Source organism: Lygodium microphyllum, chromosome 15 (genome assembly GCF_053477565.2).
Source record: "Lygodium microphyllum isolate KBCC chromosome 15, Lygodium_microphyllum_v1.1.10, whole genome shotgun sequence".
In the NCBI taxonomy this organism is placed as follows: Eukaryota; Viridiplantae; Streptophyta; class Polypodiopsida; order Schizaeales; family Lygodiaceae; genus Lygodium; species Lygodium microphyllum.
In genome coordinates this window covers 58,866,838-58,883,058 of record NC_141149.1, presented here as the reverse complement: position 1 = coordinate 58,883,058, position 16,221 = coordinate 58,866,838, and the positions used below count along the sequence as shown (strand labels likewise).

Genomic DNA, 16,221 nt, shown 5'->3' with positions numbered 1-16,221 from the left:
AATTTTTATAAATCCTTTCTTGATAATGAGTTGCTAATTTCGAAGGTAAGATTGTCCAACTAGAGCCTAAAGTTTGCCAAAACATAAAATAGTAAAATATGGGTTCTGTGTCACTTTAGGATTTAAATATCTCATTAAATATTCAAATTTTGAAAAGCTTGCCTCTAATAGGAATTGGAGATCTTTTTAGGCTCTAAAAATCAGCCTTAAATTCTAAACGAATAAAAAGTTACAATACTCGAAATATAGCTCCATAGAAGGATTTTAAACTAAAGTATAAGCAAGATGGAGACATTGAGATTTTGGAATTTGGGTAACCCATATAGTCATTCAAAACTCAATACCTACATCAAAATATTTAAAAGCCTTAGTTTTTGAAATTAAACCTTTCTTGAGTGAAAGCTCAAATCTTATCTATGGCACCATCTTTTACAAACATAATCCCCTCTTCACAAAAATTAGAGATGAGAAATATGAATCAATCAATGTAGTTAAATGATGAAATGGAAGGATTTGAAGTAGGAGGAACATGACTATAGCTTCTATTTGTAATGGTTTACCTTGTAGATCTCGATTATTCTCTACAATGCTTGCCTTTACATAAGATATCAAAAGCAATTGAAAATTTGAAGTGTAGCCAAGCTTCGATATCACTATTATGAAGTGGACCATATAGCAAATCCAACATCTTAAATCTTTCATATAGACAACTTTATTAAACATAAAAGAATTTGAGTAAGTTAACAAATTTATAAAAAACAAAAGAGAAATGCATGATAGGGCTTGACCTTGCCCATGACAAAAGCCACGGTTTGCGATTCTCCATTATGGAATATTACTTCATATAGTTATCTTTTTTAGCTCAATTTCAGAACATAATTGTTAAAGTGTAGCAATATCACGTGTGGTTAGTGTATTGAAAAGAGGAGGCTAAAACATTGAAAAACATCCAAGGTTGTATTAGCTTTAAGATATTCTCAGATTGGGCTTTTCTCCTCATTGCCAAATTGATTTTAAATTAGTCTTTAGAAACATTGAGAAAGACATTGAAATCCTAGTACTCAGAATTACCCTTGACTATGACCAAATCACTACCAAAATAGGTACTCAATGTCATTGCTATGTAGTTAAATATAAAACCCATTCTATTGAAAATTCTCAATGAGTTTGGAAGTCATTACTAACTCCAACTTATGATTATCTAATATTTTCCTATCACTCAAAATCACATTAATATTTGACAAACACAGATTCCTTGTATGAGGCAATGTTTCATGAAAATCAAGACTACCTTATTTTTATATACATGTATGCTTTAGTTTTCCTTGTTGATGTAGTGTAAATTTGTTGCATAACACTAGCATGTGACTAGCTACCTGTATAATTTTTTTATCAACTAAGGACAATTGATTTTTAATCCCTATGTAACGTTATGAAAAATGCTATGAAAATAAGATGATTTTGTATTTACTTATTTGTGGATTTTCATTATCTATTTGTTGCATTATTGTGACTTATTATATGTAAGCGTTGCGTACAACACTAGTTCCATTGTATTTGGTAGATAGATGGTAGGAAACTAATGTGTTTTGTATTATGGTAAGTTTACTAGACGAAATTAGGTGACTCAATACTTTTGAAGAATTATCAAGTATATAAATAATATTTAGTTGACTCTACATTGCAAGCATAATGTGTAATACTATGCAATGTATATGTGAATATTATATAATATTAAAATTATTAGTTTATTTGTGAGTTACAAGTTTAAGCTTCTTTAGTGGTAATGTTAACTAAATCATTAATCTTTGGTACTATTAATTTATTTGATTTAATTTATTTAATATAAATACTACTAGAGTATTATATTTAAGATGTGCGTTTATCAAAATAAGATTTCTTTATAGAATGCTTTACTTTTAAAAAAATGTTTTCTCTTTGATTTGAGGTTAAAATTTAGAGCTTTTGGAGTTATTTTGGGGTTTTACAATGTTCTAGATGCAATAGTGATGTCAAGACATAATGATTTGATACACAAAACTCTCTATGGTAATTGGAATAAGCTACATGAATCCTCTTAACACCCAAAAGTTTGCATTTTAATGGATACGTGTATCTTCTTTATAATTAGATATATGATATGAATGTAAACACCTATGTAAATCAATATTCCATAATGAAGGATGATAAAACACAATTCATGTCATGGGAAAGATTCATTCCTATCTTGCATTTTTCTTTAGTTCTTTGTGCGTTTGTTAGCTTATTCAAATTCTTTTATATTTAATAAAGTTGTCTATATCCAAGACTTGAGATGCTAGATCCACCATGTGGTCCACTTAGCAACAATAATTTTGTTAGACTCATGAACAATTGCAAATTTTTTTTTTTTGGAGAAAATTGATTCTTGGAGTTATGGCTCTTTTCTTTTTAGTAACTTTGGCAACTTGACTTTCCTCATTATTTAGGGATAGTCATAGGAGGCCTCTATTCACTAGGCTTCAAAAATAGGGGTCCATTTTAAGTTCTCTTGGTTAATGAGGGGGGATAAGTGCACAAACCATTGTAACCAACATTTTCTTGCATTGCCTGGGTGTTCCCCCTCCACCCGGGCCTTGCGCCAACATAACACGAGTGCTATTTCTTGCAATCGTAAAGTCTTCTTGCAATCTACTTTCTTTCAAAGCAAAGTGCCTTCTTGTAAGCTAAAGGTGGGAAAGACCACGGGGGATCACGGTGAGAACCGTGGGTGACAAACGCAAAGTTGGGAATTGCATGCTACGCACGCATTGTGCGTCATACTTGGGGGGGGTGTGTATGAGGGGGGATAAGTGCACAAACCATTGTAACCAACATTTTCTTCTCGCATTGCCTGGGTGTTCCCCCTCCACCCGGGCCTTGCGCCAACATAACACGAGTGCTATTTCTTGCAATCGTAAAGTCTTCTTGCAATCTACTTTCTTTCAAAGCAAAGTGCCTTCTTGTAAGCTAAAGGTGGGAAAGATCGCGGGGGATCACAGTGAGAACCGTGGGTGACGAACGCAAAGTTGGGAATTGCATGCTACGCACGCATTGTGTGTCACACTAACTCTTCTATTCAATTAGCAAGGCTAGCAACTCCTACAAAGAGAGGTTAGGATTAGGTGATAGGCAAGTGTCTCTAGATTGGTCTAAGGAGTTTATCCTAGCACATGAATCCCCTCTATCTCCTAATGTTGGGTATTTCTTATGCACAAGGGCTACTACTTGTTCTAGGTTATATCCTTAGATATGTGATTGTGGCCCTTTTAAGTATTTTGCCTTGAATTTGAGGTGAAGCTCATGTTGCTATTAAAGGGTTGGGAGATGTTTTACCTTGATATCAAACATTGCAAAATTTACATGATATTAAGAAAAAGCTTTAGTTTCTTCCTCAAACAAAATTTTCATCAACTTTAAGGTAGAGTGTGATTTCCAATTAGCTCAATAAGCAATTTTGTGCAACAAATAAAGAATGCAAAAATGCATGAACCTAAATCTACTTCCCTTTTTTTTTTCTTGATTGTTTGAATTTTCTAAAATTTTGGCTAAAATTGATACCTTGTCATAAATTCACTATGCAATGCATTTTGAAGGACTATGCCTCACATGTACATTAACACACTTCATTGTATAATATATAGATGTGATGTTGTGAGCCTACGTGTGAAGTTATGAGCCTAAGGGTCATGCTAGACACAATCCAAATTGGCCTAATTAGACTTCCTAAAATTGTAGGAAAGTAAATATAGCTTTTGAAGAAAGAAGCATGAGAGGAAGTGTAGAAAGCCAACTCACTTTGGATGGTGACACACTAAGATACTTTACCAAACTCTCAAGTAAAGATAGCCTTGGTCCTACCACGTAGGTAGGACTTAGGCACCACATGCTTCTTATTCCACCAAAGTCATGGAGTTTAAATTAAATGTCTTTAATTTCTTATGTATCATTATAGCATTGGTCTATTCATTTGAATTAAGGGTGTTCACTTTTTCCTTCCTTTCCTTTTGATACATTTTAAACATTTTCTTCCATTTTTTAAAACCAAATTTCAATTTTTGGTTGGATTGTCAATTCTGCATGCTAGTAGGTAATGGGTAGTCAATTAGTTATTCCACTTAAAACCTATTCGCGCTAGGTATGAGGTGCTGAACTAGGAATCGATCATGATTCAACACCCCAAGAAGAAAAGAGGGAGGCGTGTTATTGATAGCGGCTATGAATTGAGCTACATTAGTTGGTTTTAAAAAAAGCCAAATTCTAATTGAAATTAAAAAGGAAAAAGAAAAGTTGCCTTTGCTCGACATGTTGATATTGTCATCATTCAATGTGCATTGTTCCAATCATGTTTTACGATGAACCACTTGGGGCAATGCCCTCTTCGAATGCTTGGTTGGGTTTTCAATTCACACACTAATTGCACACTTAGAAGCATGCAGACTTGTGTGAATTCACCAACAGGTTCAGCAACAACTGATTGCGAACTTCCCCTTCGTGGAGACATGTTCTCATATGTAGAGGTCTTATTTTTGGTGGATGGTTTCTAGTTCTTTCTTCCTTTCCATTTGATACATTTTAAACCCTTTTTACCATGTTCAAAATCCCTTTTCCATTTTTGATTGGCTTGTCAATTGTCATGTTAGTAATCATCTCCGTTCCCTTGTCCCTTTTTCTATACTCTAGTTATGTTACTAGGCAATGTTTGGGTTGTCAATAATTTAATGTACTCATATGTCGAGGTTATATTTTATCTTCTTGTTCACCTCCTTTTACATTTAATGCTTTTGACTACTTTTTCCTATTTCATTGTACTTGCATATGCATCACTTCTTAGTTTTATATCATTTGCATGGTAATTTTGAAACTCTCTAGGCCTTGCACATCCTTAAATGATGTAAATATTTCTCATTTTTATAATACATATTTATACTTGCATTTAAAAAAGAAAAGAGACAAAATGACATGCCACATTATGTTCATTGACTTCTGCAAAGCTTGAAGAAAGTCTAGCGAGTATTAGGGTAAACATGTAGATTGAAAAATGTGTTATAATAATACGACGCTTTATTGTTGCTCACGAGGAGTAGAGATGTAACTGCTAGGCTTGGCTTTGTATATAGCAAAGCCAAAATAGTGCACTATCAATGGCTATTGGGGGTTTGATTTGTGTCATTTTTATGGCCCCAAACCCCCTCAATGCTCACATTGCTTTCAGTGTAACATTATAAAGTTCCTTTTTTTGTCGACGTCGTTATGTTTTGGCCATCGCACTAGTGATATGAAACATCATGAAAAATCTTTAATAGTGTTGGAGTGAGAGACTGCATGGGTGACTCGATACACGTCAAAATGGATGGGAACCAATAAAGATTTTGGTAGGAGCACACCTTTCCTTAGGTGTTAGTCTACTAGGTATTCTACCCCATGGATGACCTCACTCTAAAGCATGTGTCTCTTTACGAGAGCAAGTAGGATGGATCAACAAGTATCATGGCACAACATTTCGAGACTTCATTGATGTGTGGCCTCACACTAAGGCATGTATGCTGTGTCTCTTTAGTAGTGCAGATAGGGACTATTACCATCATGATTGCTCTGATGTGAAAATTGGCAGCATCTCAAGGCTTCATTTCCAGTCCTGATCGACGAGAGATGTCGGGAGGACGCGCCTGAAGCATCCTCAGCCAGAACGATGGCCGATGCCAGCATCGAATACCATACCCTAGACGCAGGCCAAGGCGTCTTTCTTTCTTTGAGAGTGTACAAGCCTTCGACACCAGACAAAAGGAAAGAAGACCTGGCCATCGTCTTGGTCCACCAGTACTCCGTCCTCGGTGGATGCCAAGCCCTGCTCAAAGGCACCGCCACTGCTCTGGCGAGGAGAGGGTACCTGTGCGTGACCTTCGACATGCGTGGCGTCAAGCGGTCCACTGGGAAGTCGTCCTGGACCGGCTCCTCTGAGGTCCAGGATGTTGTCGCAGTATGTCTGTGGGCGGCTACGAACCTTCCCACAAGCCGAATCCTTCTCGTAGGGTCTTCTGCAGGTATGGTTTGGTGCCAGTCACTCTTTCTCATGCTAATTCCTGATACATACGACCTACTGCCGAAATTTGTATAAAATGCTGTACACATCGAATAAATGCTTTAAGAAGAAAGGTGCAAAGCGAGTGTTCAAAAATAACTTTGTTGGAAGCAGATACAAAAATCTTTAACTCAAAAATTTGGAGAGATATTTGGATCAAATTACATGTCTTTGCTGTTTTTATAACTAAGAATTTTGTAAAGTTCTAGGGTTTTAAACCTTCATCTCTAAAATTTGCAGGTTGTTTAGAAACTTTTGATTTCAATTTGCATTAAACCTCAGTTTTTCTTGAACATTGAGTCCAGCAATGCTTTTTAAAGGACAGGCTTGATCTTGCCTTCGCATGAGCCTTGCAACTTGTTTACATTACGTTTTCTTTGGTCGACTGCACACCCTCAAATTTTGGGAACATAAACTCTTCCAAGACATCAGTGCAGAATTAATATAAGGACTCACATAACTAGTTTGTATTTTCAAGCCTTTTTTCTCATTAAGGGATTTTGTGACGTGAGACTGAGCAAGGAGTAGTCTTCACAAGTCCAAGTGGTTATCAGTAACATGACATGATCAGCAGCCCTTCACAAGGTTTAGGTGGAAGTCCAACAGATTATCGTGTATCTTAGCAGGTTATCATAGGCTGAGCTACATGACAGGCCCAACCTCTGTTTGAAAAAGCCTTTCGCGAAATGGCTATCAAAAGCATTGAACCAATCTTAAAATAGCAAAGCAAGGTGATGGCATTGGAGATTGGGCTAGTGTTGGAAGCCAACATGTGTAGGCTGCAATATTTCATGGATTCAAATAGCTTCTTGACAACTTGAGGAAGCAAGCATATACATTGCTTTAGTGGTCGATATTGAAACCAACTTCTCTTGCTTTGTAGACCACGAGATGAAAGTGCAAACAAGATGGCATAGCCATTGATATAGCAAAAGGTCCAAGGTCAGTCCTCCAATTTGCATTAGTATGGCATGTATGGAGAGAAGTCTTAACATTAGTGGTATCAAGTTTGCTTGTAGTGGTATGGAATAGCTTGTACATGACTTAAAAGTTGCTTTAGTTGTTACTAAAGCTTTAAAAAAGAAGATTTTAGAGAAAATGTAGCTACTATATAAAAGATTTTGTGGAGTACAAGTAATGGTCTATTTGGCACGACTTCCTGTTTGTAACCAACCTTTTGTATATCAATTGTTACCAAGACATATTGGCTCAATGATTCCAAATCAATTTGATGCTAATATACTTAGAAAGGTGATTTGTATTACTTAAGTGTTTTAAAATATAATTAAATGTTGATCTTTCTATCTAAGGGTGACTAATGGCTAGAGCACTCTATAATTATACTCGGGTCGTCATTGATGAGATGCCCAAGAGAAATTAAAATTATAGTAAGGCAGTTAGATTGATCGGAAAGCTTAGATAACTAAGACTTTTACACTCAAATAGTCACATTGATTAGAAGTCTATATAATGAGTGGTTTCAAAAAGTGAAGCTAGATGCTAATGATTAAATAAACAAACCATGAACCGATGAACCTATAAAATGAAGCTATCTAGAATCTAAATTTGGCGACTTCTAAAATTTAGGATAATTGATCAAGATGGTTAAGCTCAAAGTATTGTTATTCCCATGTTCTTCTCTATGCTTTCACTATTTCTTAGTAGGAAATATTTGTCATCCATTGCTTAGCGAGATAAGAGAGTCCTTGGTAATTTTGGAGGAGCTAATCCTTGCATAAGTTGGATAGCATTGTCAAAAGATGATGTACCAGCGAGACAGCAGGGTTTGTGGGAAGGAACAAGAAGTGAACTTGACAAACATGGAGAAGAGAAAAGAAGAGAAAATAAACTTTGATGAATGGAATGATGAAATTCTGAAATATGGAGTGAATGTGATACAAGGGAACAAGGGTGCCATAGCACAAGGAAGATGATGAAGACAGCCATGAACCATGAACTGCAATGCCTTGTTGAAGGGGTATGAGGGTAGTGGAGAGATTGGAGATAAGAGGTGACAGACTGAATAAATCAGCCGTAAAGAATAAATGAGAGAGCGGCCTATAAATAGGTACTGTCAGTCTAGGATGGTGTCCCTTTTTGGAGCTGCAAATCCTAAACGCAAACTGCGGGTGAAGTGTGAAGGGTTTCTCAACACCCCCTCTCAGGTCCAAAAAGGGGAACAAGAGAAGAGTGAGGTGGAGATGCAATGCTACATGCTGAAGAATGCTCGTGCAGCAGTTGCCACTTGGACAATGTTCCTCGTGGGGAAATTGTTCACTTGCCTAAGCGCCCTAATACAAAGATAATGAAATCATGCAATGCATAGGAGAAAAGTCGGACTCTGTGGTGTTGAGAACCATAAGGATATGCCTGTACTCGATCTTGGGAGGTGGCTCGATGCTGACCAAGGGACAAAGAAAATCCACCCTGTAATCTGAGAATACTACCTGAAAGGAGACCTTTGAAGATAGTCAAGAACTGGATGAGCAGTAGAACCCGAAACTCAGCTTCGGGAGAGAAGCCACTAGCTTTGTGACTCCATGTTGGAAGGAATACAAAGGCCTAGCCACCAAGTTGCTGTTGAAGACCCAAGGTCCCCGATCTAGGTAGATCCTCTAAATCTTGGGTATAATTAGAGGAAATGATTGCTCAAAGAAGAGTCACTCCTCGAAAGTGAAAGGTGGTGGTATGTGAAGAACTTTATGGCATATAGGGTTCCTCTCTGAATCGGAAGGAGTAGAAGTGGGAGTTCCCCTATGAAGCCGAAGAAGAATTGGAAACCCCCTCTAAGGGCCAAGTAAGAAAGTCCCCCTCTGAATCTTAGTCTAAGAGAGAAAGGGAATCCAACCACTCATGGCTCATGGATTGCGAAGCATCTAATGACGAAGGAAGTGCCGCCGGTTGTGACGAAGAAGGTATCTAGTGCTCAGAAGAAGAAGTTGGAAAGCACCCGGAAGTGGCCTCTCGAACCTGAGTGGAAGAGGGTGGGGAAGAAGGTGGCCGTAGTAGTAGCACCCAGTAGAAGGGCAATCTGTCGTTGGTGAAGACGCCATGGTACTGGTGTGGTAAACTGGATAAGGGAGGGTCGGAGGGAGAAAAATGATATCTCCTAATGCGAAGTGGAAATGATAGAGAAATCAAATGTTGATGCTGAACCAGCCATCGGTCTTTGTCTTCTTTGATGAGGAGGAGAGAGAAAGACTAAAAACGCAGGAAAAACCATCAGCAGCAGTCAACATGCTGAAATTAGCTCCGAACAGTGTGTGGTAGGCTAGAAACAAGGGCCACACTGTTGTAGACAACAATGGCCAGCTTGGACCGCAATATCCTCTGCGTTCGGGGTGTGGGCAGCAAGCTGAAAACGCTTGAAACCTACAAAAACGAGATGTTGATGCGATGGAAGAAGAGAAGTGGATGTTGAACCCGCCACCGGTCTTTGCCGTCATTGGAGTGGAGGATCTTTGCCATTGTTTGAGCAGATCCAACTCTGATACCATATCAAATGATGATGTACCAACAAGACAGTAGGGTTTGCGGGGAGGAACACGAAGTGAACTCGGCAAACATGGAGAAGAGAAGAGAAGAGAGAAGAAACTCTAAGGAATGGAATGATAAAATTCTGAATCATGGAGTGAATGTGATACAAGGAAACAATGGGTACCATAGCACAAGGAAGATGATGAAGACAGCCACGAACCACGAAACGCAGTGTCCTCTTGAAGGGGTGTGAGGGTAGTGGAGAGGCTGGAGAGAAGAGGTGATGGACTGAATGAATCAGCCGCAAGGAATGAATGAGAGAGTGGCCTATAAATAGGCACTGTTAGTCTAGGATGGCACCGCAAAAACTCAAACTGCGTGTGAAGGGTTTCTCAACAAGCATAGGGTATATTCTTTTAGGTTGAAATTAGTTAAGATTTCAATGTACTTGGATCGGTAGTTTCTATATATACAGGACACCTCAAGGCCAAGGTAGTAGGTGGGTGAACCCTTCTCATTGATGGGAAGCTCGTGCACAATAGAGTTAATTTGAGTCATAAGTATATGTGAGCTACTAATGATACAATTGCCATCAACATAGAGGTCTTGTTTGACAAATGAAGTCCTACATTCCAAAATATGAATATTTTTTGTTATTAATGAAACCGTGGAATTCTAAGGATAAGAGATAGTCGTGAGTTTTCGTATGCCACTGACATGGAGCTTGTTTCCACCCTTAGTCTCATGAAAGTAGGAAACAAACTTTGGTCAATTGCTATATTGGAAGTTAGATATCTAGCCATGTAATTCTCTTTGTTTGGAGTGTTGTGTAAAAATGGAAGTTTTAACATTATGTGATGAAAGGGTCAGTGTAGTCCATATCTTCAATTTGGGAGAAACCATGGGCAAGGAGCCAAGTAGGATATGATAAACCTTTCTTATGGTAGGGGCAAAGGGCTCTAGGTCATGTTTTAAGTTGAGGCATTGAGCTTCTCTAACATAATTGCTTCCCATTGGGATCTTTGGTCATAAAGTGTTGTGTTGATAGGGATATCATTGTGATAAGAGCTCTAAATTTATATTGAAGTCTTGATCATCAAACTCTATATCATTGTGATAAGAGCTCTAAATGTATATTGAATATTGGTATCTCATGATGAAGTTTATCACTCTTTTAAGTGACACATGGCACACTTACTCGGTGTCGCACGGGATTTGCACGGGGGGTTCCTAAAGTTGCTCGCCGCATGGACGCTTTGTGAGGCGGCAGTAAAGGATGATGAAGAGTGCTTAACTCAAGTCAAATACATGGGATCCAAAAGAGGATGCTTAAATTGTCATTCAGAATAAAAAGCAAGGAATGTAAAAGCTTCATGATTGCTATTGCGCGCCTTGCCACTTTCGATTAATTTTTGGCGGGTCGGCAACAAACAAGGATAAAGTTTGCAAAATGTAAGCAAGTAAATGTATTGATAGCGCAATGGTCAGCTCTAGCAAAGGAAGGAGAAATAGAACATGTTCATAGCTTCATAATCTTGGGTACATGAGGGACTAATCTGCTATTTGATGTTGCATGAGTTGTACAGAGAATCTTTGAAGGACTAATCTGCTACTTGATGTTGCATGAGTTGCACAGAGAATCTTTGATATTGCAATCCATTCATAGTGACAGGAAACGGCCGGAACGGCCCCCCGGCACGCGGAATCGCTGTCCTCGGAATGTATCCGTCATGGACCGCGTTTCCAAATGATGGAACGTTCCCTGACCCGTTTCAGACAGGGAACGCAGCGTTCCCTGTCTGAAACGGGACAGGGAACGCCACGTGGCAAAACTTACCTGCGCTCGGTCGCGTCCTGCTCCCACCTGCATCCTGCCCCGAGCCACCTTCATTCTCTTCCTTCTTCTTCTTTCTTCTCTTCCTTCTCTTTCCTCTCTTCCTTCTTCTTTCTCTTCTTTCTCCTCCCACCTCCAACCTCTTTCTTCTTCTTCCTTCTCTAGGTTTGGCGTTCCCGTTCCTACTTACTTCATGAATTTTGATTTTTTAAATGCCGTTCCCGTTCCCACGTCCCCGTTCCCTAGGTTTGGCGTTCCCGTCCCCGTCCCCATCCCCGTTCCCCATTCCCCGTTCCCATTCTCCGTTTCATGTTTCTATGAATCCATGATCACCTTCATGGATTGTTATGCCCCAGACCTGTCTTGCTCTTCGTCTACATGCCCATGAAAGGAGCTTTATATCACGGTTCTACCACTAGTGAGCTACCCGTGAAGCCAACTGCAACATTGGCCGGTTTTATCAATCTATGTTCATCGGCCGTGTTTCTTATCAACCCCATGCAGCTACATAGGCAATCACATTTGTGCCATGCTACTAGCATGATTCGTATTCTTCTTCGTCTCTAATCTACACCTCTTTTTCCCTCCTTTTCTTCAGTGTAGTAGCCTATTGGATGGACTCCTCCTCCTTGTGCATGCAGGCTAGTGGTCCATGCAACGCCACTTCTAGTACCCTATCAACTGTGTCTTCAATAGTCTCCCAGCTCTACGAGAGAGTTTGTTGCAGGAGATAAAGAGAACACGAGAGCCCTCCTCCCTTCCTTGTTGAACACCTCAATGCAATCTTCACTGATGCTTGTAGCTTCTTTCGGTTCACTCCTCCCTTTTATTCATCCTCCACCTTCGAATGCATCGACTCGTGCAATGATATCTTCTTCCTCATGGCTTCATCATCTTCATGTCACAGAGCTCCTCTGTCCTTTCAGTCCACCGTTTGGCTAACGTCAATTCAGCTTCAAACTTCTTTTCTTGCCTCACGTTCCTCTTCTTCAACTTCGCAACAGCCTCGTCCACACCTTCGTCACCTCGTTCATAGTACCATCCGCTGATGAGTTCCCTTCCCTCTGTCCGCGTTCACCAAGCACGCCTGTCATAGTAGTGTTTGCCTCCAATTCTTTGCCGATAATGTTATCGTCATCTTCTCTCCTCCCCTTTACTCGTCTTCTGCAGGTTTGTCATCTTCATCAGCCTTCAGCAGCTCCAGACGTCCTCCGATTTTGTGTCTCCGTCCCTCTTCACCTCCATCGTCGTCCCCTTGTTCATCTTCTTCATGTTCATGTCGACTTCTCGCCTTCTGCTCTCGGCTCACAGCAACGTGCACTTCGCACTTCCTTCCGTCCGTATCAAGCTTCTTCTTCCCTCCCTCTTATATAATCAGCACCACCCCCCCTCTTTTTTATTAGCTACTCTTTCTCTTCTGCGGCTCTCTGATAATTCGAGATTGGAGCTTTTTCCTCTAGAAAAGCTTGAAAAAAAGCTTTTGTTTTTATTGTTGTCATGACGACAGTGAATTCATCAATTATGTTATTACAAGCTTCTGATTTCAAGGATTACATCAACCGCCGCCCATTGTCCACATTAGGCCCAAAGGCGTTATTTAAGGCTCTTAGGCCTTAGCCTTTCTCAAAGGGTTTTGTATAAAGTTTAGGTCTTAGCCTTGCCAAACGGTTGTTCTCGAGCCTAATTTTCCCCTCGAATTGCACATAGGCCATAGTTCTATTCAACTCATGGGCCATTTTGACCTTGCCTTTGGGCATGTGATCTTGTCCCAATAGGCCAATTTTTACCTTTGACCTTTTGTTTGGCTTAAAGGTTGTCTTAGCCTTTATGACTCAATGGCATGGTTGATAGGTCACTGTCGTTTTGAGATGATGTTGATAAATTGTAGTAGTAATTCCAGCTTGCGAGCATTTTCAATAGCTTTCCAATTTGCATGGCCATCTTGAGCCTATGTAAATCCTAAAACAGGTCCCCACAATAGAGTAGGATAATGTCCAATCCCAAACTGATCACAAAGAGGAGTATTTAACTTTAGAGCACAATCAACCTTTGCCAAGATGACAATGCCATGATGTATAAAAGGTAGAGGGACAGTGGTCATAGCACAAGAAGTCTCCTCCATCTCCACAAAGAATGCAAGTGTTGGTTATAGCATTACTCCACTTAAATGTCCATAATATGAGCATATATCCTTTAGCTTTCATAGATTGCTAAATATTGTTCCAATTTTGGTTATGAAGAGTCATATCATCTTCACTGGCAACATCCAAATTTTGTCAAGTCCGCGAGTCTTCTTCATGTGATTTGTTTTTTTCCATGAATTGTGCCCTATCAAGAACATGCTTTAGAAAAGAACTACATTCCCAATCACTCGTGCAGTTTGCAAATTTGAGTCCATGCTTTGCAATCAATCGAGCAATGCTCCACACAAAAAATTATGAATGCACTGAAGTTTTTGTGCCTAGCCTAACTACATGTGCTTGTGCGTCATGCAAATGCAAACACAAAAGAAACACACAACGGAAATTAAACTCATAATGATGCTAACTAAAGAGTCCAAAATCTTGGCAGAAAACTCTGCCCTCAGGTTTGCAGTGGTAGACGCGCAATGTCGCGACACCGTAATCAGAAGAGGGTGTTCACATGCTAAGAAAGAATAGGCCATGAGAGCTTACAACTCCCAGGTACACACATATTTGCTTTGAAAGTTTTCACTTGACATGCAATAGCTTTGATCCAAATGCAGACTGACCACCAGCAACCTCTGTAATGTTTGCTATCACTGCCCAATGAAAACAACCATCCCATTTGGCCTCTCTTTTCTCATGGTGTTACTGATCATTGGCTTTATCAGGTTTTATACTTTAATGAAGAACGCTATGCCAAAATAGTACTTTTATGACCACTGGTGTATCTATGAGATCTCATTTCAGTGTTGGATGTCTCTTTTCATCTCAAACTTTGTTATATGTCTATTACAATGGTACCAAACAGTCTTTATAAAAATTGCCTAGCTCTATGTGTACTAGGTTGGCATTGAATGGAACACCTTGATAGCTACAAGATATCATAAACGGAGTACAGTGGTTGGGAATCTGGTTCAGTTTTTGCTCGTGTAACTTGAATTTAATTTCTTATTAACAACCTTATGCAGGTGCACCAATCGCTGGTTCAGCCATAGACGAAACAGAACATGTTGTGGGTTATGTAGCTTTGGGCTATCCCTTTGGACGCCTGGCATCAATTTTGTTTGGTAGGCATCATAAAGCTGTTTTGGAGTCCAGTAAACCAAAGCTTTTTGTTATGGGAACAAGTGATGGCTTTACGAGTGTCAAGCAGCTAGAGAACAAGTTAAAATCTGCTGCAGGGCGAGTTGAGACACACCTTGTACCTGGAGTAGGCCATTTTCAGATGGAAGGGCCTGATTATGATGAGCAGATGGCCATTTTGATCTCAGACTTTGCAGCTACTCTGTGAGCAAGATGATCCTTTTCAAAGAAACATATTTCAGGACTCTGAAGATACATATTTCAAGACTGGTGCTACGTGTATTCTAAAATTGAGGTTCACAGAGCAATGACTGGTCATGAAGATATATCTTTCAAGACTGGGAAGCTACCTGTAGAGTCAATTTTATGTTTGTGAACTTCAATGCACCACTTGACCATCTTGTTTAGCATTTTTTGGGTATTCCTTGCTGACAAATTGGCACTGTAGCCACCATTGTAGGTCTATTCACAGATCGTGTCATTTTTGATACTGTACTATTTGTTGTGTTAGATAACATACACAACTGCTTAGTGCTTGCATGCGAAAAGTGCCAAGAGAATGATGCCATCACTTTAGTGTGCTGGTGGAGGCTCCAACCAAAATGATGTTACCGTAGCCTGCCTCACCTCCTTGTTAATATTTACATCACTTTTGGCTAGAGTGGTTATTAGCAGCAACCTAAGAACATGTGCTATAAATTATGCAATTGATCTCTCTCCAATGTGCGTTGGTGTTGTTACTAGAGACTTTAGGATTAAACCTGGTCCTTTCAAATGAATGGATTATTACAGTCAAACTCCTGCAATTTTTAGGATAGGTTAGTTGTGATGGTTTCATTCAACAGGAAGTCCTACTCCTTGAGGTAGGAAATCTAGGTCAGAGGTGCTCCATTAGGCTTAGGGCGAATTTCTATAGGAGTCTAAAACAGCTTAAAAGTTTAAATCGATTGAGATGAGATTGGAAGTTATGTAGTCTAATCATATGAACTCCAGAAGATTTAATTGATGTTTAATGCAGAGCCTAATTGTTCGGTCTTTTTCACAAAAAGCAATGGCCTAGAGTTTATCCTCATGCATGAACCTTCAGTAAAGTGTTCAACAAGCATCTTTTTTAACATATCTTTTTTTTGTCTAGTGTGGGGGATTTCAATCCACAATCCTTGCGAGTTCAATTTAAGAGAGCCCAAAAGCCTATGTTATGGTTGTTGACTTGCAAAGCAATCCTAAGATAAAATAGAGACTCCTACCTTAAGATGTCATGTTTGCATCAAATCTCGTATGATGGCAAGTATGTTAATTTCTCCATTCAATCTTGCTTGTGTGGCAGGCATGTGGACTTCCCCCTTCTCTCTTAGTAGTTGTCTTTCCTTGCAATGTCCAATTGATTGCAACAACAATCTAGGCTAGCGCAAACTTGCATCAAATAAACTAATTAAAAGGGTGTTTACATCTTGTAGTTGGGGTTTCAATGGAGAGACAAAAGGTGTTGGGTTTTCATTGGGAAGGCTATTTCCATGTGTTCATATCATTAGCAAACGGGA

General features: G+C 39.4%; 1 protein-coding gene across 1 annotated transcript; it reads left to right on the top strand.

The window, feature by feature from the left end:
* Window positions 1–5,481: 5,481 nt before the first annotated feature.
* LOC148024577 (alpha/beta-Hydrolases superfamily protein) lies at window positions 5,482–15,092 on the top strand. The gene is made up of 2 exons (XM_087694199.1): window positions 5,482–6,062; window positions 14,566–15,092. Exons 1-2 carry the CDS (start codon window positions 5,711–5,713, stop codon window positions 14,886–14,888), a joined length of 675 nt encoding a protein of 224 aa, XP_087550325.1. The 5' UTR covers window positions 5,482–5,710; the 3' UTR covers window positions 14,889–15,092.
* Window positions 15,093–16,221: the final 1,129 nt, after the last annotated feature.